The following is a 22,663-nucleotide window of genomic DNA, read 5'->3' as shown; positions in this document are numbered from 1 at the left end:
GTCCTAAGCGGCCTGAAAGTTTGATCAGATTAGTGCAAATACAACTACAGTGTTACAAGTACGGGTATGGATGTATAAAAAAAAAAAAAAAAAAACGTATTAAGCCAAAGGCATATACCACAGCTAATCATATCTTTACATCAATCGTAACACCATACAACTACTGCACGCGAGGTAACGAAGCCCGCAAAGGCAGCTTGCGCGACGAGCTCCCAACAAACACCTTCTTGGTATGCTGCGTGATAGCCCAGTCCTGAGCGGCAACGTCCCAGTTGGAAAGGTCACGACGGGTAAGAGTCTTCGACCACACGACCTCCTGACCAGGCTGGAGGGCGATGCGGTCAAAGTTGCGCAGGACAACCTTGGGCTCGTTGGGGCCGCCGAGAGAGACGTACAGCTGGGGAACTTCGTCACCTGCGACCTTGCCGGTGTTCTTGATCGTGGCGGAGACGCGGAAGAGTTCGTCGTAGAGACCGGTGTTGCCTCCTTGGCCGCCGCTGGCTGGCAAACGGGCCTGGGAGGATTCGTCCTGAGCGTTCTCGGGGATGTACTTTGAGATCTCGAGGCCGTACTCGGGGTCGTTGGCGGACTTCTTCAGATCGGTCGAGTTCAACCAGGGGTAGATGAACTTGGTGGTGCGCTCGAATCCATTGGGGAAGACGTAGTTCGAAGCCTTGCCAACCTCACCAAGCTTGGGCGCGGCACTGGTCTTGCCAGTGGTGGGAACGTACTTGGAGGCGTTCAGGGCCTGGACGTGGAGGTTGGAGTACTTGAAGGTGGTATAACTCAGACCGTAGCCAAACTCGTAGATAGGGGTCTCGTTGTACTTGTCGAAGCGCCGGTAGTCGATGAACTGACCCTCAGTAAAGTCGACCTGAGGAGCGCCGATGCCGTTGTTTGTCTCGGTGAGGAGCGGGGCACCGTATGCCTCGCGGCTCTTACCCCAGGTGAAGGGGCTCTTGCCACCAGGGTTGACACGGCCGTAGAGAACGTTGGCAATGGCGTTTCCGGATTCCTGGCCAGGCAGACCAGCCCAGACAATGGCGGTGATGTTGGGGTTGTCGTACCACTGGTCGATGAGGACGGGTCCGACGGTGTGCATGATCACAATGGTGTTGTTGCAGTTCTCGCTGACAGTCTTGATGACATTCTCACCGTTCTTCCAGAGGGTGATGTTATTGCGGTCACCCTCATTACCATCCACGACGAGGAAACCCTCACCAGCATCGGCGTTGACGAAGACAAGAGAAACATCAGATTGAGAGGCAATGGAGGCCATCTGATCCAAAGCCCAGTTGTCAGTGACGGCGAAGACGGGGTGCTTGACGTCCCGGTTGAGAATCTCGTTCTGGATAGCCTGCTCGGGAGTAACCAGGTAAGGGAATTCGGCGGAACCGCTACCCCAGGCCATCGCAAGGGTACCATTGTCGCATCCACGGTCCTCGCAGCCGTTGGCACCATACGCGTTGGACCCGGCATCTTCGCCTAGAATACCAACGGAGCCCTCGTCGCCAGTCAGAGGAAGAGCACCCTTGTTCTTCAAGAGAACAGTGCTGGCTTCGCCAACCTCACGGATGATCTCGGAGTGGTTGCGCTGGACATTGATGTGCTGGTTGACCTGCTTCCAGCCTTCCTGGACGGCGGAGTGGGCGTAGCTGTACTCGTCGTTGGTCCAGGAGCTGAAGTTGGGAGGCGTGCGCTGGCGGTCACGGCCAACCTTGTAGAAAGCAGACATGATACGAACGGCCATGTCGTCGACACGCCACTCGGGAACAGTACCGTTGAGAACAGCAACAGTCAGGTTGGGACCGAAGTACGACATACCATCGTCAAACGAGATATCACCGGGCATCGACATGTCAGTACCAGCAAGGGTGGAGGCGACACCGCTATGGTGAGCACCCCAGTCGGTCATAACGAAGCCCTGGAAGCCCAGCTCGTGCTTGAGCAGCTTGTTCAGCAAATGACTGTTCTGGCAACCATAGCTGTTGTTGATCTGGTTGTACGAGCACATGACGGAACCGACACCAGCACGAACAGCATCGGCGAAAGGCCACAAGTAGAGCTCGTGCATGGTCTTGTCGTCGATGTTGGAGCTGGCAGTCTCAGTGATGTTGTAACCATAGTCGAGAGCCTCGGAAACCTGACGGAAATGCTCCTGCTCGTTGCCGATGTAGTGCTTAGCAGTAGCGATGACACCGGCATCCTGAATACCCTTGATAGTCTCGGCCATGAGCACACCGGTCAGAACCGGGTCGGGGGCGAAACCCTCCCAGTTGCGACCACCGTCGGGAGATCTGCCGATAGGGCCAGCAACGGGACCCAATTGGACGTCAATTCCTTTGTCGCTGAATTCCTGACCCATAGCCTCACCACGGAGGTAGGCGAGCTTGCGGTCCCAGGTCGCGGCGACGTTGAGACCAGCGGGGAAGCCAGAGCTGTGATCGCCTTGAATGTCATTAGCTCATGGCTCAATGCGATCACAATATAGGAGGGAGTCATACCATAACGGATACCAAGAGGCGAGTCCTGCAAACAGATACCCCAGATACCAAGTCGTGGAACACTACCAGTCTGACCAACACATTCTTCCAATTGCCAGCTATAGCCTGTCAGCGACGATCCAACACCGTTGATCCTTTATGTGACGTACCCAGTACCAGTGGTCAAGTTGACCTTTTCCGCCAAAGTCATGTTGGAGACGATGTCGACGGCGCGTTTGTACGCGTTGGACCATTCGGCGGGTTGACCATCGGCCCATGGCGAGGGATAGTAGGGGGGAGAGTACGCGAGGTCCTGTAGATAATTGAAGGTTAGAAAGGTTCATTGAGTATTAATTGATGATGACATATACCTTAGCCTGGGCCACCGAGGCCGTGACGGCAACAAACTCCAACCAGCCGAGCTTCATTGTCGCGTAGAGAATTAAGAGCCGCAAAGATGGATGAAGAACAGAGAGAAAAAGTGCAAGGAAACCAGGGGAAATAGAGGAATAAATAGTGTGAGACTCACGGTCCAACGTGGAATGCCTCCAGCCGGGACACTAAGAAATTCCCGTACTAGGCAGGAGCTAGAAGGGATGGTGTAAGGCACCAAAAGGGAGCCATGACGTGAGGTAATTGAGTCCATGCGGGATTAATCAACATCCTGGGGGGAAATCTTAGCTGCCTGACTGAGGACGAACTGTTTACCTTCTAGTACAAGTACAGAAGAGCATCCATGTTAGACTGTTGTGGGGTAATTACAGATCAGGGGATCCCCGGTTTTTGTCCCGGTATTACCGTACATCACGGTTCTAACCACGATTCAGATACAAGAGTACAAACAAGCACAGATATCTGAACATAGTAAACAAATAATTATACTGTACACTGTATCAGATACATCCCTATCATAATCATTCCTGTCTCATCCCTCACAGCGTTCTATTCATATTCAAGTTACGGCCAAGAACTCAGCAGTAATTTTCGGCAGATATTCGGCTCAAATACATTCTTGAACCTGCATCGGATCAATAATCAAAGGTAGCACTCCGGAGCACACAACGGCTTGTCCTTGCAGCACCGTGGTACAGCCTCGGCACGAACATCACCTGACAGTTCAATTCGATTGACTCAATCGGACGGTTAGTTAGATGTGGGGAGATTCTGTTTGAACGAATACAATCTGGTCAAGCTAAATGCGATCATCCAGATATTGCCGTTCTGGTGTGCATGGCCCGAGCCAGTTACCGTATTCGGCTAAATTGATGCTACACTCTACCGAACTGTACTTGCACTGTTATTGAGTATACTCATAGCACTGATACATCTCTACAACTGCGAATTTCTCACATTACAGACCACTCTCCAGTATAAACCTCAATACTATCCGGACTTCACCCGAAAACACAACTGGAGATGCCGAAATTTAGCCACGCCTATATCGGCCGGGATTAAGCGCACTCAATGCACTCCAGTTCCCCGCATGAACCCGGAATTTCCCCGTGTTCTGCATCCAATCCCACTTCTCCATATTCTCGCTTTTTCTCCGACGTCACTCCACACAACAACCTGACAGGGTTCTCCAGAAAAAGACTCTCATACCCGGCGCTCGTAGAATCGGCCTATTCCGCATCTCTCGCCTATCCTACCGTCATCCGGTCTCACCATATCCATTCTCCGTCCGCAATCCATGCCCGAAAGAAATGGACTAGTGACTACTGCCCGACTCTGTCAAAATTCTTTATGTCTCTCGGCAGATAATCCATTCATTTTCCCCCTCTGTGCGAAATAAGCACAGACACGGGCCGACTATGTAAACCGGGGATGAGAGTTTAATCTCCCTCCACGCGAGGGCATTCCTTTGACGGTTCTCCGAGGGCCCGGTGACATCTTGGCGCCGATGTTTAGGCGTTGGGTGGGAATGTTAGCCTCTGGTTGAATATTATAGAGTGTTTTGTACGGAAAGGGAGATCTAGGCGACGGGGTCTGAACTCGGTAGTGGTATGAGAATACATCATAGTCTGAAAAGGAAACTGTTTCCATAGTACTCCGTATTCTGTAGAGAATGCTTTTAATTGCATCCCAGTAGTACAGTAGAGGCTGTGATTAATGCTGCTCTGAGAGGTAAGTATAGCGATTGCAATGTAAACCACCTCACGAAAACAGTCGCGAATGATCATGGAATGTCTTTCATTGAACCAGATGAAGCATTTTCGCAAAGAACTCCAACAAGATCGCGGGGGGGAAAAAAAAAAAAAAAAAAAAAAATCCAACAACTTGAAACCGATCGGGAGGCAGCCATAATCATGGATTTTATTGAAACGGCTCTTGCTATGGACCGAAGACTACATCCAGTTTCATGAAAAAGACCACCAAAGTGGCTAAGCTAAGAAACAGCTGCGTTGCGCATGCCCATGACAGTACTTTGGATCAGAATATGATTGCTCTCCGAAACCTTTGGCATCAACTTTGCCTCCAATGCCTAGCCTTGTGCATAGCTGTTCCCAGTAGCGGGTGCAGAACAAAAATGAATTCGAATTACATTCAAGTCACAGGGTGCAATTACATCCACTTTTTTTATGCAACACAATAATATTTCCAAGTTAGGAAACATCCCCGGGACTTCTCGTTCTCCGGGACAGGGCACCATATATCAAAGTGATTGGCCGTAACACGGTGTGACGAAAGCCGAATTTGAACGGAAAGACATAAGGGCGGAGTTTGGTAGTCGATCTGCCAAACTATCAGTTGCACAACCAGGGGAGTGAGTAGCAGGGTGGATCAGATCATATATCTTGCTGCATTACCATGTACCTTCTCAAGGGATGGCGATCTGTATGCCCGACGATTTGGGGAGTCTATTCTAACGGGCTGGTTGTTCTGGGATGATCGAGGATATCCGGGGCTTATGCTATTTTTTAAAGGTGTACTGTATCATGGTGTAGTAATTCCGGTATGAGTGGAACGTGACAATCGCATCCCCCATAGTACTCATGGCAGGGTTTATAAAGAGCTCCGGTTCATTCCATTCTAGCTCAACACTGTAAATCTGCTTTGAATGTTTAACATAAATCACAACCAGACCCTATAACCCAGTTCATAAATCACGCTCTACTTTTATCGATCACTCAGACGCGGACGCCCAGCCTGCAGGACCAAAACATTCCCCACGCGCGCCTCACTCCGCACCATGCCCTGCCCTATCGCGCCTAGCGCTAACGCTACATTATTCTCGCCGACATCTTCCCGCGCTGGCGTCTCGTCCACGCGGTTGTTGCGCCGACCGACGACTACCATGTTCCCTGCCTGATGAGGAGACTGGGTCATTTCATCTTGCACGGTGGTGATCGCTAATGTGACAGGGTCTGGGCTAGGGTTTTGAGGGGTTATACGCTTGAAGATGACACGCGATATAAGGGCGTCTGGGAGGGAATCTCGCATTGTGTTGAAGAATGTTATGTCTGATTCGAATTCTCTGGGTACGGCTTTCTGCACGGTAGTGCTGTTTCTCGGCCCGGCGGGGTCATTCCCCACCGAAGGTGTTTGTATGGCTATGTCGAGGTGGATGATCGTGGCGGTCACCTGGTCGTTGTTCGCAAGTTGCAGGACGAAGCGTAGCGCGCAACGGTCGTCCTCGCCGCCTAGGAAGGGTAGCACGATGTGGTGCGACCGCGTGGCTGGCCACACGGAGCTCCAAACGCTCATCCCGCTGAGGGATGGCTGGCCTGGTGGCTTCCGGTACATAGTCCGCTCGACAAGGACGCCCACGTTACACGTAGTATGGCCCAGGACGCAGGACACAAATTCTGCAAAGGGCCCGTTGGCAAACCGGTTGACCTCGTCGATTCCCAGCCCGCTCTGATGCTCGCTCATAGTTCCTGTCTCGCTCCACGGGAGTAGTAGTAGATCGGTTGATTCCTGGTGCGCCATGCCCACGACTGTGTCAGCGTATGAGTGCTCCGGCACGACTGACACTCCTGCCATGATGGAGAGGTCGTGCCACTGCCCGAAGGCACGGAAGGTGTTGACGACAGGGTCCCAGAGGGTGTATTCGTCGATCTCTGATACTTTCATGACGCTGGAGTCTCGATCTGTCAGTTCCATCAGTCGCACACCGTGTACTTGAAGCTTGGGCGCTTCCTCCTCTGTCGCGGGGGATTCTTCGGCTGCGGGCTCCGGTGATGATGCCGCCGCCTGTTTCTTCTTTTTTTCGGGGTGGATTTTTGGTACAGGTGGCTGATCGTTGGGGCTGAGTAAAGCCGCCAATGTGCAGATGCTGGATAGTCCGTCTAGTCGCAGATACACAAGCAGTCTTCGCACGGCATTGGTCTTCAGCTGGTCTTTTGCGGCCGCCACGCTGTCATGGCGACTATCATCCTGGGCTGAGTTGCCGTTCCAGTCAATCTCACCACGGCGCCAGCGCTCAACCTTGATCTGGTACCACTTGGGGTACAGCAACGTGGTCAATGGGGTGGTCGCGAAGGTGGTCACGAGCGCCATGACAACGAACATGGTGAAAGTTCGGGTGCTAAGAATACGCGCTTGCAATCCAATGTTCTGGACGATGGTTTAGCCGGAATTAATCCTGGAGTATAGTTGGGGGAATCATACCAAGACAATCAGCTCGACCAATCCTTTACAGCTCATCAGAACCCCAATGGAGAAGCTTTCGCGCCAGAGGAGACCACACAGTCTGGACGCCAAAGCACCCCCCGCCACTTTGGCAATAAATGCGATTGCAATAATTCCCACGACATATCCCCAGACGGTCCCATTGTCGAGCAATCCCAGATTGGTCTGCAGACCGGAAAGCGTAAAATACAAAGGCAGGAACAAGGCAGCCACCAGATCTTCGATCTTCTCGGTCAGCTTGATGGCAAAGCCGCCCTCGTGTGGGCAGAGAAGGCCAATCAAGAACCCGCCAAAAATCGCATGTACGCCGATCACTTGAGTGAAGAAGGACGAGGCGAGCGCAATGAGTAAAGTGAGCGCTACGACCGACTGGCTGGGACCCTTGGTTAAGCTCCCTGTCCTTTTCAGGAAGCGCAGGAACACAGGCCTGAAAACGAGCGACAGAAACAAGACATAACCAACACAGACGAGCAGCACCCAGAGAGCAGTCAGTCCGGTCCCAGCATTGACCAGGGCGACGCAAAGGGCCAGCAAAATCCAGCCGACGACATCATTTCCCACACCGGCGGAGAGCACGATCACACCGACATTGGTTCCCAGGAGTTTTAGCTCGGTCAAAATACGACAGAGCACCGGGAATGCCTGAACAGGTTAGCGCACATGACAGGAAGGAAAGAAGTTGGGTGTACCGTGATAGCCATAGCGATACCAATAAACAGCAGGTAGGTGCCAAAGTTGATTTGGATGGTGTCCGGTTCGTCGCGAAAGGAATTATACAGGCCATGCGAGATGGCACTTCCAAGGCCAAAGGGTAAGATCATACCGGCCGCGGAGACGCTGACCGCCACACGCCAATTGCTGATGAGGAAGCGCAGGTCGGTCTCGAGGCCGACGAGAAAGAGAAAGAGGATCAGGCCCAGGTTCGCGACGAGGTTGAGGTTGGGAATCGAGGCTTCTGGGAAGATGGCATCTGTAAAACCGGGGATGCGACCAAAGACGGAGGGGCCCAGAAGCACGCCGGCGATGACTTCGGCGATGACTCGCGGCTGACGGATCTTGGAAAGGGGCCAGTGTAGCAGTCGACAGAAGATGATGATTATGGACGCCTAGCGAGGTTGGCGGGGAGCATCATGGCCTTGGTTAGTCAGGACTCACCTGGATGATGAAAATGACGATGGGATTTTTTTTGTCGTAGTGCGAGGGATTTCCTCCTTCGAGGATGCCGCCTTGTAGGGGGACGGCGGAGGATGACATGGCAGTCTGGAAGAGGGTGTATAAGAAAAATGGAGGCGGCGATGGATGAAAGATTGCCTGACGACGCAGTGCTGAAAACAGCTAGCGCGGCAGCTCCCGTTACGGTTCCGCTATACACGCATTTCATTAACATTGTATCAAGACATATACATATCCACTCTATATCCACTCTATATCCAAAATATTGCCTCCCATTACACCCCAAGATAACGAAAAGCCTTACAGCATGACACCCTTGTTCTGCTGCTTCGTGACCCGGTAGTTCTTCCAGATACCGATAGCCGGAATCCCCAACGCCAGAATCGCAGTGGCAGCAATGGCGCCATATTTCTGGCTGATTCCCCAGGCGTGGTTGACGGCGTTGCGCTCAGAAGAGCCCAGAGGATATGTCTGCTGAACCAAATAACCATCATTGGATATTTTCGCCGCCTGGGACTTCATGTCCTCCGGCAGGGCTGTCTGCAATGCATCAACAAAGACATTGTTGTAGATGGCTGTCTGCACAGCAGCGCCCATGGAACTTCCCAGGCTGCTGAAGAGGCCGATGAGAGATAGCATCATAGGCACGCCGCCACGGTCAGCAGAGGCCATGACGCCCATCTCGTTACCGATGACCAGGGTGCCGCCCCCAAAAGCGATGAAGATCTGGCACATGATGACATAGTTGAGATCACCTCCGCCCTCGCCACGGAACTTGATCAACAAGCCAGCGCCCAGGATCAAGAGTGGGAGACCAAAGCACAGGCAAGTGTACTTGAAGTGCTTGGTCCAGCGGATCCAAACACCGATGACAACACCCCAGAAGCATGAGCCCACGTTGTAGATCTGCGTCATGTAGCCGGCCATCGCCGTGTTCAGGCCATATACAACCATGCAGAAGTTGAGGAAATATAGATCCCAGCATGAGAAGCTGAAGTTCAGGATAAGAGAGCAGATGCAAGCACCCAGGACAGTGCGCTTCTTGAGCAATTCATAATTGATAAAGTGTTCCCGGGCAAAGAACTTCTCCCAAGCAGCGAAAAAGAATAAAGTGCAGAATCCAACGACAATCATGGCGATGAAAGTGGCGCTTTCGTAACCGGCTCGTCCGGCACTTGTCAAACTGAATGGCAGGAGAAGGAGGACCCAGCCAGCCATCAAGATCAAGGCACCGACAACTGATCATATTAGTATTTCTTTTCTTATTGAAAGACGAAAGATACTGCATACCATCAAATTGATGCCAATAATGCACGATTGACTGGATAACGGTCCGATTGCTACGCTCTTGCGTATATATGCCCAGTTTTATTCCTTTCTTCTCATAGTACTTGAACGCGACAGCAAGAGGCAAAAAGACAAAAGGCATGATGATGCAGAAAGCACCATAGGCCCAGCGCCATCCACCCGTATGCTCTACAAAGGAGTTCCCCGCCAGCGGGCCAGTAAATGCGGTGCAGATGAAGGGCGTAAGAGCAAAGGAAAGAGTGAAGGCTCGGTTTCGCAGACCAGACGTGTCGGCAACGAAAATTTGCAGAATGAGATAGATCGCATCATATCCCACCAAAAAAAGGACATAGCCAGCTGCATAGGAGGAAGGACCATTGCAGGCAGCCAAGATAATCATACCTACAATGTATATTGCCACGGAGGCGCACAAGCCTTCAGCACGACCCCAGAGGTTCAGGGTTTTGGCGATGGGCAGCTTGATCACACCACCGATTATAGTCGACAGGATGTTGGCAGTGCCAACTGCAGGGGCGACCTTGAAGCCGGCGTAGGCTCTGACTTGGGCTATACCACTGATCGAGAATTGTAGGGCCAACATAAAGAACGATACCCAGATCCTATACTTGGCACATAAAAATTAAGCCATGTCTCATGATACGGCAGACGGGGGAAGAAGAAAAGGAAGAAAAAAAAAAAAAAAAAAAAAAAAAAAAAACTCACCATGCATAAATACCAATGAGTGCCTTTTTACTCCATACCAACGCAGCAGCTTCAGCTTTTTGTACACCCAAATCAGCGCCCTCGGTAACCTGGCCTGGGTTCAACTCAATTTCTCTCTCCGCCCGTGCCTCCAAACTTGACCGATCATTGGAGTCACTGTCTGGATTTTGCAGTGGGCTTTTTTCCCTGTGCTGCTGATCCTCTGTGACCACAACACCGGAAGCCACATTCGTATTATTACGGCCTCGAACCAAATCAAGGACACCCATGATCGATCTCTTCTTAATGAATGCGATCCGATTCTCCGAGAATGAAAGAAGTTGGAATAAGAATTAAAAAATCTGACGGAAGCCGGGGCAAGCGATGGCGTTTAGTGTCATCGGAAAATATGACAATCCCACGCGTCGTTAAGGGGTAGACATGGGGGCCGTGGGATGCAGCTCTCTCGGACTCTCGGATGGACTAGGGAGACCGAGGTCCCAATTTGTGTGTATCGCTCCCCACGGTCGCATAGACTCCGTTTGCTATCTGATAAGATCTGATTGATATCACATATCTCCAGTCTTTCCAGGCAACTTGTGCCTACTCCGGAGTATGCTTACGGGTCTAACGAATCGACTCTTCGGGGGTACCGAATGTTTCACCTAATATTATCCACATACTTCGCTAGTGAGCAATAAGTGACATAGATGACTTCCCATCCGCCCACATGTAAGCGGTTCTTGGCCATGATAACCCGCGGTTCTTAATAAACTTAATCGCAAAAAATATTGTACGAGGTAGCCTAACATAGCCAATAATAGAGTCATAATGATATCGAGGATCTAAATCAACCCCTCCAAGTTCCCCAAAGGCACGATGACGACACGCATAATCCTTGGACTTGTCTAAATATTCATTCGGAAAGGTCGTGGATACACATCAGCCGGGCGAATTTCTACACTACAGGAGCGGAACGCGTCCTCCAATGTACGACTCGCCTGGCTCAGCTCTAGTGCATCGTTATTTAGATAATATAATGCCATACTGCAAGAAAGCAGCCAATGTGGAAGTAGCAAAGAAAATGCTTCTGAGATGACTGGTCGACCATGTCCACGTCGAGTCCGAGTTTCTATACTGGTTCGTCGTGCTCAGTTAAGCTCGGCCCACCTGTAAGAGCGCTCAGTTCAGATGCGGATTTGTGGAGTTTTGCAATATGTTGGGCAAATATAGAATTGAAATTGTTCACTTGATCAAGAGCTTCGCATCACTTTTGCCTTAACGGTTCGGTTGCCGGTGTTGATCAATAAAACAAAAATGCTTGTTTTTTTTTTTTTTTTTTTTTTTTTTTTCGCATACCCTAACCGCATATCTTTTCACCAATGTTTCCCATGCTTAGACCTTCTTACATGCAGTAGGTGGGGTAATCTTACTATGGTGACTACATATCGCGCATCCAAACCGCGTAGACTCTGCGCAGACTCTGCGCAGTACGGCCTTAGAGCGACATTCTACCGCAATTAGTCGCATTGCTACCCAGCGGAGCGAGCATAGTGCTACCTTGTGTACTAATTTAGGCATTGACAGGTGGTAGAATGCACTCCGAATTGGATCATCTCACACTGACAACTGTTGCATTGCGGAGCTCTGAACAATTGTCACACCAACTGGACCTGGTTTTATTTTGCCATTCTTGACAAGAACAATCCTAAGGTTCCTAGAGTCGACCACGGAGTTGAGCTGGTGTGGACGAGTCATAGAAATGGACACAACACAGAAATTCACTGGGTGGGTTTACTTCATCACTATCATGAAATATGCTTACCCTATTCGGATAAATGGGGAAGTCTTTGACCATAGCCATTCTTTTCTGCGTCTTCTGAAGGTATGTATTCCGCATATCCAACTAGACGAATACTAATAAAATGTAGGCAGGTGATGTCCTTGCAGTCCGTGCCTGTGTTGGTTACCCTGGCGTCTACAATGTGGCTCAAAGTGAAGTTCTCAAGATTGAAATTGGTAAAAGAATTGGTAGGTAAATACGACTTCCAAATCTTGCAACGATAATAACTCATAGACAGCCGTGGATCCACCGAATTTGGTAGAGATGCGGAGGGTGTGGGGGGGATGGGGAAAGCCAAGATTGCACTGAATGTTGTGAAGCATATCAACTCTGATATGCTTGATTGCTCATACACTCCTTGGGTGTCTGATGGTACTTTCAGGGCTGATTATTTTGACAGTCATCGTGATCATCAGTTGCGTGTTCTCTCTCTGGGTATGACATTTCCTGCCAAAGATGATCACTGTTGACAAAAATAGATGGCGGCGGTGTTCGAGGACTTGCTTCGCTTTATATTCTCAAGGATGTAATGAAAATGGTGAGAGAAGACATGAAGACAAAGAAGCCATATGAAATCTTTGATATGATCGGTGATACCAGCACTGGAGGGTATGCGTTGTATGCCAACTAGTTGCGAACCCTGCTAACTTCTCAGCTTGATCGCGATTATGCTCGGTCGCCTAAAAATGGGCATTTACGAGTGCATTTATACATACAAAAGCCTGGTTGGAATCATTTTCGACGTAGATGCGTGGAAAGAGTGGGCGAAAGACTTCCCTGGGGCCCTGGATTGTTTGTGGACTGTTGCAAAAAAAGATAGCAACAGAAGCAAAGAAAAACTTGCCACTAACCGCGAAAGGTTCAGTCTACTCTAATGAGGCCTTCGAGGATGTCATCAAGAACCTCGTCAAGAAAAAACTGGGAAGCGAGGATGTCTCGCTACTCGAGGGCAATCCAGCTTGCAAAGTGTATTGTTTTCTTGTTCCTTTATCTGTCTACATCAAGCTAATGATTCTAGATTAGTTTTAGCTGTCCAAGAAAATGCATTCAACAACCGCGGCCCAGTATTCCTGCGTTCCTACATGCATCCTCATGAGCCTCGAGACACGGGTAATATCAAAATATGGCAAGCTGCCCGTGCAACATCTGCTGCTCCCCCTATACTTTTCTCCCATAAAAGTGGGTGACTATAAGTTAGTTGATGGAGCTTTGGCTGCCAACAATCCTTTGGGATGGTGAGAATAGTTCCTCTATTGCTGGAAATATATAGTACTGACCTTTCAGGCTATGAACAGAAGTGCTCAGCGTCTACGGCTTTACCCGTAAAACCGACTGTTTCCTTAGTATCGGCATTGGCATCACAGCCAACAGCAACCTACTCTGGCTCAATGATAGACTTCCCGCTTAGCGTTCTTTGGCAAGCGCTGCCACCAACTCCGAGATCACTCACATTCTCTTCCGCATTCTTCTTACCGCATTTGCCCCAAACAACGGGGATGAGAAATACTGGCGTTTCAATGTTGAGGGGAGGATTGAGGGGGAAAAGTGACTACGAGGGCGTGGGAGGTTTGGACGATGTCAAGGCTCTCCCAATGTTACTAGACAGGGTAGAGACGTATTGTGACTCGAATAGGGATGTTATCCGGGAGTGTGCTAATGCTATCTCAAGATGCGCCCAGGTTCATGGTTGAATTGTGGCTACCTGGTCAGCTCTATTTAGATGATATAAAATTTGATATTCTGAAAGATCTTGTTCGGATTACAAGGACTATGGGATTTATCACTAACTGCTGTAAACCAACACATCCGGTTGAATCCAAATGTCCCGTTTCCGCGTATGGGCAATATACTATGTAGAGGCAGTGTATGATGTTCTAAGATATGCTTGAGTATGGCTGTCGACAATTAGGGGCATGGAAGCCAAAGGATATATCTGACTGGTGGGTTGCATTCACTGCCTTCTTTTTGCTCATTATTATTAGACTTTGTAGCTTCTCAGCTCGTCTACTCCTACCAGCTTAACCATGGTTGCTCCTCTACAGCAGTTGCTCACATCAGGTGTTCTCTAATGTTTTAGCTTACTGAAATATGCTATTGAGCATATGGTCATCTTTGACGAGTCCTGTTCCAAAGCGCATGATGAAACCATTAGATGACAGAGCCTACGACAGCCTGCAAATTTTCAATTACAGAAAATTGCGCAAGGGTCATCTTTTTATGATGCCAGTCCGATTACATCGCACCCACACAAGATACATCATTACATTAACGAGGGCTCTGGATCCCGCGAGGATGTTATGCAGCCCCACAATCGCAGACTACTTCCGATCGAGAGGAGCACAAGAAATTGGAAAGGATGCAGTCAGAATATCTTGAGACCAGTTATAATCGGTATTTTACGCATTCCCTAGGAGTGTGATGACTTATTTGGACAAACTGCTACCAGGGACTATCCATGGTCCGCACGTGGAAGAAGGATGTCACAAGGTGATGTGAACTGCATGTCTGGATAAACTCGCGGGATATCCCTGCTCGGTACATCCCCAATGACAGCCATAAGGATAAACTAAAACCCGACGTCAAACATTCTTTCTTCTGCCCATGGGCTCAAGGCTATAACGAACTTCGTGAAAAAAAACCACCAAAGCGGCCGATAAACAGCTCCTTTGCCCATCGCAGTATTTTAAATCAACGACTGCTCTCCGAAATCACTGGAATCAAATTAACTTCAGATCAGGTCTCAATTTCGCAGAATGTCTACCATTGTGTATAACTTTCCCAAGAGTGGGTTTTGAACAAAAGTTCAAACGATAATCAAGTCACTGAGTGCAAATTCATCCATTTTTCCGCGTGACGCGACATTTTCAAAGCCAGGAAACATCCCTGAACCTTCTCCGGACAGTCCCCGATTCAGCTCCAAGAAAGAGACATTGTTTGGTCGTTCTCGACTTGTACGAGGAGCCCGATGAGGAGCGCGCCATGTGGAATTTGGTGATATAGAGTGAGCTCCAGACAAAGCCACTGCACTTCAGACAGTGCCAACATCGCAACTAGCAGTCGATCTGTCCCTCAAGCACTCTCGTCGAAAGAGTTGGCTATCTGCATACTGCCAGATACCGAAGGACAGTCATTGAAACGGTTTGGTAAGAAACTAGCATTTACATCAATAAGCAGCGCTTTCAAATCCCAGCCGGTCTGATGTTGAAATGGTCTAAGCGCCGGTAGCCGAATGGTAATCATTCTAATAAAAGTTGATATATGTTTATAGAGCGTATGAGAGTTTTGGGTTCTCATATGATTGGTTGGCACTTTGGTGACGGCGTTCTGTGACATTCCCCGACAAGCTCATAGAACTAGGTTGTTTTCAAGGTTCCCCAACATGCAGCAGCTAGACCTCTCCAATTTCTCAAAAGATCGTCTGGAGACTCTCCATCGTATTCTGGAAGATATGCACCAAGCAAGGGCCCTGCATGGTGATCCGATGCCGAGGAATGTGGTGTGATGGTCGCTGCAGATAGGGTGCTTTGGATCGATTTCGACTCTACACAGATGTTTCCGGGCGACCGGGATATTCCTCTCTCACCAAAGCAGGAGATGTGGTTTAGAAATGAGGATGAATTGATGGACGGATCTGTTGGGGATTCGGTGGGTTTGCTTATTCTAATTGCTTATGGCCCTGGCAATTATAGGCTGATCATTATATCTACAGCTCAAGGATTATGCAGAGGGAAGGCTGAACTGTGCATGGTCATATTATTATGAGTACATGTTGTACAACTATCGAGAAATCAATCGGAAACCAAGGCTATTGCTAACTAACGGAGATAATGCGGGATTTGTGGCTACAATCCCGGCTAAAGCGAATACGGCTTCAGAGACTGCGGCTAAGCGAGCTCTACCGCAACCGGGGAAGACAAGCAGTGCCAAGGAGAGAATAAGAGAAGTAATCACGACGAGCATGTGCCATGGGTGTATTATACGAGCTACTATATCCCAAAGTGGCAATGCGCGGGGAAATCCTTTCAACTTGGCACCTTGGCACCTTGGCACCTTGGCGGGTCTGGGCAGCCTTGGCAGTTCGGATAGATGACGAATCCGGGGAGCGGAGAGAGATGAGGAGAGACCAGGAGAGATGAGGACCCCACAGAATTAGTCCCTCTTTTTCCTATTCCGGATCCCCCCATCCGAGCCCCATGACATCGAAGGCTTTTCCCATCAAGTGTCTGACCAGTATAACCCTGGTCTAACCAATCATCATCATCTCCTATGCGGCGCGGCACAGACCCTAGGCTTTACTTTTGCCGACACCGGCTCTTTCCGACAGGATTTGGAAACATTCACAAATACGGGGTATGCTATTATGTACGGAGTACTTGTACGTATAATCAGGCTGCAAAGGAACTTATTGTTATTATTGTATTTCTGCCTGATTCATTTACCACTCGGAGTGCCCGTCCCCCGGGCGTTTACCGGGCGTTTATCCCCGCCGGGAAGCCAAGAGCAAGACCGCCGCCGCATCCAGTGAAGGTTGGCCGAGAAATCACCGTTTTAAGCTTGAAACGAATGGTCTCCATTTGCCTAATTGCCCTCCGTGCGCTGCCCATGTGTGCACACGCACATGTATGTAATCATGGCTGTGTTCTTGGGTTCTTGGGTTCTTGGGTTCTTGTGCTCTGGTTGTTACTTGTTGGGGTCCCCGGAGTCCCTGATACATTTCATCCGCATCCAATCGCCTTCTTTACCAACTGTTGGTTGTAACACGTTAACCGACCAAGAATAACTCTTAGTGATTCTTACATGATGCCATCCACGAATCCTTTGACCCTTAGTTTCTTGGATTCTGGGTCCGGCCAAGACACGCGCTAAGTCATGGGGGGAATATGGAGAACATATAAGAGATTGCTCCATCCTGGAGTAATCCACTCTCTTTCTTTCTTTTTTTTTTTCCCCCTTCCTCTTCTCCCTCTCCTCTATGCTTTATTGATTTCATTCTTTGTCCTCATACCGTCAATATGTGGACAACCACCTGCGGCTTGAAAGGGCGGACGCTCCGGGTGAGCATCACCATCACCGCCGTTATGGGTTTCTCGCTCTTCGGCTACAATCAGGGCATGATGGCGGGCCTCATCGATGGCGAACAGTTTACAGAATCCTTTAGCAAACTCAAAATGCCCGCAGATCCGACGCCATCGGAAACACACTATATCAACGTCATCCGCGGTGCTGTCACAGCCTGCTATGAGATTGGCTGTTTCTTCGGCGCGCTGTTCTCGATGTTCTTCGGCGAGAAACTCGGCCGCACTCGCCTCATCTTTACTGGTGCCAATGTCCTGACCATTGGTGCCTTGATTACAACGGTCTCCTTTGGTGATAAGTGGGGTCTCGGTCAGTTCGTCATCGGCCGTGTTATATCGGGCCTCGGAAACGGCATGAACACGGCCACAATCCCGGTCTGGCAGTCGGAATGCTCCAACGCTCACAACCGTGGCTTCCTGGTCTGTTTTGAGGGTGCGATGATCGCTGTTGGCACCTTTGTTGCTTACTGGGTGGTCTTTGGTCTCTCCCACACCACGGATACCGTCCAGTGGCGATTCCCCATAGCGCTCCAGATATTCTTCGCTCTGCTCGTGGCCATCGGTGCCCTGGTATTCCCGGATTCCCCGCGGTGGTTTGTGAAGAACGGATATGACAAGGAGGCCTGCGATGTTATCGCTAAGCTCAAGGACTCCACTCCTGACTCCGATGACGTCCTTACCGACTTCAATTTCATGAAGGCGGACGTGGAATCCTCGAAAACCACAGAGTCAAGCTGGAAGGCGGTATTCACATTCGGCAAGACCCAGGAATTCCAGCGCCTTCTTGTCGGTTGCTCCGGCCAGTTTTTCCAGCAGTTCACCGGCTGTAACGCCGCCATCTACTACTCAACGCTGCTTTTCAAGGATAACCTGGGCATGGATCGATACCTGTCTATGATCATGGGTGGTATCTTCGCTACCATCTACGCCCTTGCCACCATCCCATCCTTCTTTATGATTGAAAGGGTCGGCCGTCGCAAGCTGTACTTGATCGGTTTCCTGGGCCAGGGGCTCAGCTTTGTCATCACATTTGCTTGCTTGGTCAAGGAGACCGAGGAGAACGCCAAGGGTGCTGCCGTTGGTATCTTCCTCTTCATCGTTTTCTTTGCATTCACTCTCCTACCACTGCCCTGGATCTACCCACCGGAGATCAATCCCCTCCGTACCCGTACAGTGGGCGCCGCGGCGTCGACGTGCACCAACTGGATCTGCAACTTTGCCGTGGTCATGTTCACGCCGCTTTTCGCTAACGAGAGCGGATGGGGCCTTTATCTCTTCTTCGCACTGTTTAACTTTATCGGTTTGGTATTAGGCTACTTCTTCTATGTCGAGACGGCCGGCCGTGAGCTTGAGGAGATCGACATCGTCTACGCCAGGGCCCATGTCGAAGGGAAGATGCCGTTCAAAGTCGCCAACGACATGCCCAAGCTCGATTTCGAACAGATCGCCCAACAGTCTCGCGATCTGGGCTTGGATACCTCTGATAATTCCGCACCTGAGAAGAACGAGCTCGGCCTCAGCAGCAGTGACAACGGCCAGGAGGTCGAGGAGGTGCAGGAAAAGCACTAGCTGTGTGTTTTGAAACCAGAAAAACGAGATCTGTGACTCAGTAGGTTGAAGCCATCCTTGCGACGCGGAACACGCTGCTGGGACATGGCTGGGTTAGCCCTTTGGTGACGTGCTATAGCAGTGACGAAGGCGATAATGATGCTTGGACCGGATGTTTTCTTTCTTTCTCCACTTTTTTTTCCTTTTTTTTTTTCAATGCTTTTTTCTTGTGAACATCTTAATACTGCTGTTAGATAGGACTGTTAGAAGTGCCCGGCTGGCAGATACATAGTAAATACCCCAGACAAGAAATTCGGATGTTCCTTTTGAATTTATCTTCTCCTCTCTTCTTCTATTCTCTGCTGTAGTTTCCTTCCTAACCGCTGGCCTGAGAGGGCGATGCGACAACGTCATCTTGAGCCCGCTGGTTAAAACAAGAACAACGCCGGAATGCACAAAGATGACAACCGGGCGGCCGGCTTGCCTGGACCAGGCTCGCGAGGCACGTCCCCCGACCAGCTGGGGAATCCCGAGGACTGCCAACCGGGCGCAAAGAGGACGTCCTGATACAGCCAGGGCTCAACCAACCAAGGAATTACGCGGTTATGACTGACAAGAACAGGACCCGTCTGAAGAATGGTGTTGATGCAGTCTCGGCAGGGATATCTGCGTGATATAATAGCGCTCTCCGACTCGTGGTTTTTTTAAAGCCGAAGAATGTGCAGCCTTTAGCTGTGCATCTGCATTGCGATGCACAATATGACGGATAAAATTATTGCATACATTTATCAATAATTTGTAGTACCCTAGTACATACGACCATAGGGTGTGGAGAACAGGGCTTCCCGTCCGCTCAGCCGTACTTAAGCCACACGCCGGCCGGTTAGTAGTTGGGTGGGTGACCACCAGCGAATCCCGGCTGTTGTATGTTTTTTTTTTTTTTGCCTCGCTCGCGTAGCGAGTGATTAAAGTTGCATAATCGCCTTCACCAGTAACTAGTTAACGTGTATGATAAGCGGGTGAGACAGATAATCACCATGACATGATCACCAATAGGATGAACTACAGTTGAAATGACACTGATAATAGGAATGATATGAAAATCTTTTGGAACAGTGGTTGGCATATTTGTCACTTGATCAAGAGCAAGTGCATTTTATTAAGCCAGCTCTGTTTCAGAGGCTACGTAAATTCTCCAAAGTAACTATGCTTCCATCTATCTCCAGCAAATAAGTCGCAATGACGTTTCTTGCTAGCTTCTTCTTCTGCGTACATAAGTGATGTTTTCCCCTGTGCGTCTTTGTCATCTAGATGGAGATTAGCCCAACTATGAGCGACCCAAGATCCGGTTTCTGGAACTTGCGCAGTTGCACACGCACCAGCAGCACCACGGCGACCGCGCAGGGGAAGCTTCGAATTCCAATTCCTCGACGCAGGCATCGAACAGTCGCATTTCCGTGAGACATCCTCGCGTGAAAATCATGGTATGTCGGTCGTTCAGACGATGGCAGAGAATCTGGGACTGCCAAGTGCTAGGGAGGAAAAGGCTATGTATCTAAAGATTGGAGAGGGCTTTTGGCTACGTTTGTGGCGTATACGTGCTGCATTAGAGATTAGACCCAAGGCTCTGGGCTACCCATTACCCAGATCTACAATCCTTTCTTCTCCCCCAGATTCGATGATCGCGCTGATGGCTACAGTAGCTTAGATTGATATTACCTGTATCTACTATTCCGAGCCTGTGACATATACCACTAAGCCATGCAGTAGGTATGAAAAATATCAAATCCTCGGATTTCCCGAAATAGTTTCGCGGGCGAAGGGATTGTTTAGGTCATCCCGGAAAATGCCTTACTGAACAACCCTAACAAACCGCCTCCGGCGAGTACGCTGGATGAGAGCGCTGCCTCCAGCTCTCAGGACGACGAATTCTCACCTTCTCGTGGTGTCCGGTGTCAGTACTCATCATTGAGTGAGGAAACCAAGAAGAATTCCCTGTGGCGGTTGTGCGGACGTGTTGTGATCCCTCAACGCATCCTATAAGGCTGATTCGACTAATTCAGCCTATAAGAAACTCTTAGGATTAGAAACACACATATATATGGCCCCCAAAGCATGCTGTTTATGTTCTTCATTCCAGCTTGCAATTCATCCAAGAAACCGATTCGATTTTGTGGATCAGGCTATGGCAAGGAACGGCATCGACGATACTATTGTATTCTGTGTCTGTGTAGATGGATGAGGGTGGATCTCCTCTATCCGGCAGTTGTGTGTGGGCTCGCTAGTGCGGGCCAATCAGGAGCGGGGCATATTGGAGCCTGAGGCTCTCAAACAGATTTCTGTATTCAATATACGACAAATTCGAGGCACCATGAAGTTTCCTACGTCCTTTATCCTTTCAATCTTCCTTTTTTTTCCCTGGCGCTTGTCTCAGTCAGTGATGCCCTCACCATCCCTCAGAAAAACTCGGACATTTCCCCAGAAGAAGACCAGCACCTTGATTCCAGCAATCTCGTCAAGCGCGGGTGCATTCCCAGAAAGACCGCCGATGTATGCGCCGACGTTCCGACAGTGGATTTCCTAGTCACAAAACCCAGCAGCACGGCAAGGTTGGAAAACGCGACTCGCTATTCTACAGTGACTTGAGTGGTGGCGGGGCAATTGCCAAGGCCTCAGAATGGTACAGCAAGAATGTTCGCAAGGGTCGGGGCTCTGTTGCCTTCAACGATATTGTCAATAAAAAGTGGTATGAGGCTCAGGGCATGGAACTCGGACGACAATCTCCGGCCAAGGTGGACCAATTCCAGAAGCGGCTCTCACAGGCCTTCGCCGAGGCTTCCAAAGGCACCGTCTACTTTTTCACCAAGGAGGAAAATGAGGGAACCTGTATGCCAGATACTCAAGCCTGGCGAGGGTGGGAATTCCCGGCATTGACGCGCAACCGGGACGTCAAGGAGATTATCCAAGTCGACCCAAGACAAGCTATTGATAAGGGGCATGTTATTTGGACACCGGCCGATGGACCTTCGTACAATGCGCCCCGGGGCTGAGAGCAGATGCTTGGATTGTGTATATTACGGGATGTAATTTTTTTTTTTTTTTTGGTATAGAGATTTAGTTGTTAATTTTTTGAATTTTTGTTGGAGTTTCTCGGAATAGAATTGGCCCCCGCATTGCGCTACACAAGGCGCACTCGAGGTCTTGACCACCATGATTTAAATTGGTCTTCTTCTTCCAGATTGTAGTCAACATTAATCCAACCCAGCCATGTCGAATATTGATACGATTACTTCCCTGATCGAGCAGGGTCAGGTCGACCCAGTGAAACCCCTCCTTGCTACCTCTCCAACGACACATGACGATAATGCTATTATAATGCTTCTTCACGCGTCCATTGAATCCATGAACCTCGACATCATGCGTTATCTGCTCGATACATACAAACCAAATAGCAAATCTCCTCTCTTCCGCGATAAAGTGTCGCTGGAATCAGTGGGTCATGGGAAAACCGAAGCATTCAAGATTCTGACTGTATACCACCCATCCATCCTAACATGGCACTTGAGCCATTTTGGCGATGCCCTTGGCCATGCAGTTCTGACTGATAACTTCCCATTGGCACATTTCATCCTGGACGAGGCTGGCTGTGATCCAAATAAGAGCCAGTTGTGCTATCGGCCAACAATTGAACATACAGCATATTGGGGGGAGTACGAAATGATGCAGTTGCTGCTGAAGCATGGTGCCCGGATCAATGGCACCAAGACACTGTATGAGGCTATGCAGAGTGGCAGTGTGGACATGCTTGTCACAACCTAGCTTCTCTTCGTATCGTAACCTAAGGTTCTAGTTAGTTAAGTCTCAGTTGGGGCACTCACCTGAGTGTCCTTCGTCGTCGTCGTTATATCGATAATGACCCT

The 22,663-nt window shown here is 49.7% G+C and overlaps 9 protein-coding genes across 9 annotated transcripts; 6 read left to right on the top strand and 3 right to left on the bottom strand.

Moving 5' to 3' along the window:
- Positions 1-106: 106 nt before the first annotated feature.
- ASPGLDRAFT_72668 (beta-glucosidase) lies at positions 107-2,923 on the bottom strand. Its single transcript, XM_022549627.1, has 4 exons — positions 2,855-2,923; positions 2,654-2,796; positions 2,505-2,602; positions 107-2,448 (listed from the first exon to the last, which is right to left on the bottom strand). Exons 1-4 carry the CDS (start codon positions 2,909-2,911, stop codon positions 161-163), a joined length of 2,586 nt encoding a protein of 861 aa, XP_022403034.1. The 5' UTR covers positions 2,912-2,923; the 3' UTR covers positions 107-160.
- A 2,677-nt stretch (positions 2,924-5,600) lies between these two features.
- Positions 5,601-8,369, bottom strand: ASPGLDRAFT_64644 (Kha1p; the record flags this gene model as incomplete). The annotated part of the gene is made up of 4 exons (XM_022548803.1): positions 5,601-7,040; positions 7,095-7,757; positions 7,805-8,221; positions 8,271-8,369. 4 exons carry the CDS (start codon positions 8,367-8,369, stop codon positions 5,601-5,603), a joined length of 2,619 nt encoding a protein of 872 aa, XP_022403033.1.
- Positions 8,370-8,424: 55 nt separating this feature from the next.
- On the bottom strand, positions 8,425-10,894 carry ASPGLDRAFT_144549 (uncharacterized protein). Its single transcript, XM_022541820.1, has 4 exons — positions 10,861-10,894; positions 10,299-10,784; positions 9,579-10,195; positions 8,425-9,526 (listed from the first exon to the last, which is right to left on the bottom strand). Exons 2-4 carry the CDS (start codon positions 10,565-10,567, stop codon positions 8,589-8,591), a joined length of 1,824 nt encoding a protein of 607 aa, XP_022403032.1. The 5' UTR covers positions 10,568-10,784; positions 10,861-10,894; the 3' UTR covers positions 8,425-8,588.
- A 1,145-nt stretch (positions 10,895-12,039) lies between these two features.
- Positions 12,040-13,528, top strand: ASPGLDRAFT_33254 (uncharacterized protein; the record flags this gene model as incomplete). The annotated part of the gene is made up of 8 exons (XM_022544284.1): positions 12,040-12,162; positions 12,209-12,308; positions 12,355-12,555; positions 12,600-12,729; positions 12,776-12,912; positions 12,980-13,088; positions 13,139-13,299; positions 13,416-13,528. 8 exons carry the CDS (start codon positions 12,040-12,042, stop codon positions 13,526-13,528), a joined length of 1,074 nt encoding a protein of 357 aa, XP_022403031.1.
- Positions 13,529-15,367: 1,839 nt separating this feature from the next.
- On the top strand, positions 15,368-16,521 carry ASPGLDRAFT_44121 (uncharacterized protein; the record flags this gene model as incomplete). Its single annotated transcript, XM_022545959.1, has 2 exons — positions 15,368-15,765; positions 15,830-16,521. Coding segments are annotated over exons 1-2 (521 nt in total), but the record flags the coding sequence as incomplete, so codon positions are not given.
- On the top strand, positions 16,299-17,231 carry ASPGLDRAFT_1215269 (uncharacterized protein). The gene has a single exon (XM_022540248.1). The coding sequence runs from the start codon at positions 16,387-16,389 to the stop codon at positions 16,876-16,878; it is 492 nt and encodes a 163-aa protein (XP_022403029.1). The 5' UTR covers positions 16,299-16,386; the 3' UTR covers positions 16,879-17,231.
- On the top strand, positions 17,046-18,987 carry mfsA (glucose-inactivated glycerol proton symporter STL1). Its single transcript, XM_022545958.1, has one exon. The coding sequence runs from the start codon at positions 17,133-17,135 to the stop codon at positions 18,762-18,764; it is 1,632 nt and encodes a 543-aa protein (XP_022403028.1). The 5' UTR covers positions 17,046-17,132; the 3' UTR covers positions 18,765-18,987.
- Positions 18,988-21,150: 2,163 nt separating this feature from the next.
- Positions 21,151-21,826, top strand: ASPGLDRAFT_44118 (uncharacterized protein). Its single transcript, XM_022545957.1, has one exon. It carries the CDS (start codon positions 21,296-21,298, stop codon positions 21,791-21,793), a length of 498 nt encoding a protein of 165 aa, XP_022403027.1. The 5' UTR covers positions 21,151-21,295; the 3' UTR covers positions 21,794-21,826.
- A 184-nt stretch (positions 21,827-22,010) lies between these two features.
- ASPGLDRAFT_33251 (uncharacterized protein) lies at positions 22,011-22,562 on the top strand (the record flags this gene model as incomplete). Its single annotated transcript, XM_022544283.1, has 1 exon — positions 22,011-22,562. One exon carries the CDS (start codon positions 22,011-22,013, stop codon positions 22,560-22,562), a length of 552 nt encoding a protein of 183 aa, XP_022403026.1.
- Positions 22,563-22,663: the final 101 nt, after the last annotated feature.

This window comes from Aspergillus glaucus (assembly GCF_001890805.1).
Source record: "Aspergillus glaucus CBS 516.65 unplaced genomic scaffold ASPGLscaffold_5, whole genome shotgun sequence".
Taxonomy (NCBI): domain Eukaryota; kingdom Fungi; phylum Ascomycota; class Eurotiomycetes; order Eurotiales; family Aspergillaceae; genus Aspergillus; species Aspergillus glaucus.
The sequence above is the reverse complement of the archived record's forward strand: the minus strand, read 5'-3'. Positions and strand labels throughout refer to the sequence as shown.

What these genes read in the sequence shown, in the direction of transcription:
- ASPGLDRAFT_44118 (XM_022545957.1), top strand. Translation starts at nt 21,296, where the DNA reads ATGCGCCGACGTTCCGACAGTGGATTTCCTAGTCACAAAACCCAGCAG.
- ASPGLDRAFT_72668 (XM_022549627.1), bottom strand. Translation starts at nt 2,911, where the DNA reads ATGAAGCTCGGCTGGTTGGAGTTTGTTGCCGTCACGGCCTCGGTGGCC. An exon ending in CCTCGGTGGCCCAGGCTAAG is followed by an intron (nt 2,797 to 2,854) that starts GTATATGTCATC and finishes AATTATCTACAG; the next exon opens with GACCTCGCGTACTCTCCCCC. An exon ending in GCCTCTTGGTATCCGTTATG is followed by an intron (nt 2,449 to 2,504) that starts GTATGACTCCCT and finishes ATGACATTCAAG; the next exon opens with GCGATCACAGCTCTGGCTTC.
- ASPGLDRAFT_1215269 (XM_022540248.1), top strand. Translation starts at nt 16,387, where the DNA reads ATGCGGCGCGGCACAGACCCTAGGCTTTACTTTTGCCGACACCGGCTC.
- mfsA (XM_022545958.1), top strand. Translation starts at nt 17,133, where the DNA reads ATGTGGACAACCACCTGCGGCTTGAAAGGGCGGACGCTCCGGGTGAGC.
- ASPGLDRAFT_144549 (XM_022541820.1), bottom strand. Translation starts at nt 10,567, where the DNA reads ATGGGTGTCCTTGATTTGGTTCGAGGCCGTAATAATACGAATGTGGCT. An exon ending in CTCATTGGTATTTATGCATG is followed by an intron (nt 10,196 to 10,298) that starts GTGAGTTTTTTT and finishes TGCCAAGTATAG; the next exon opens with GATCTGGGTATCGTTCTTTA. An exon ending in TTATTGGCATCAATTTGATG is followed by an intron (nt 9,527 to 9,578) that starts GTATGCAGTATC and finishes TAATATGATCAG; the next exon opens with TTGTCGGTGCCTTGATCTTG.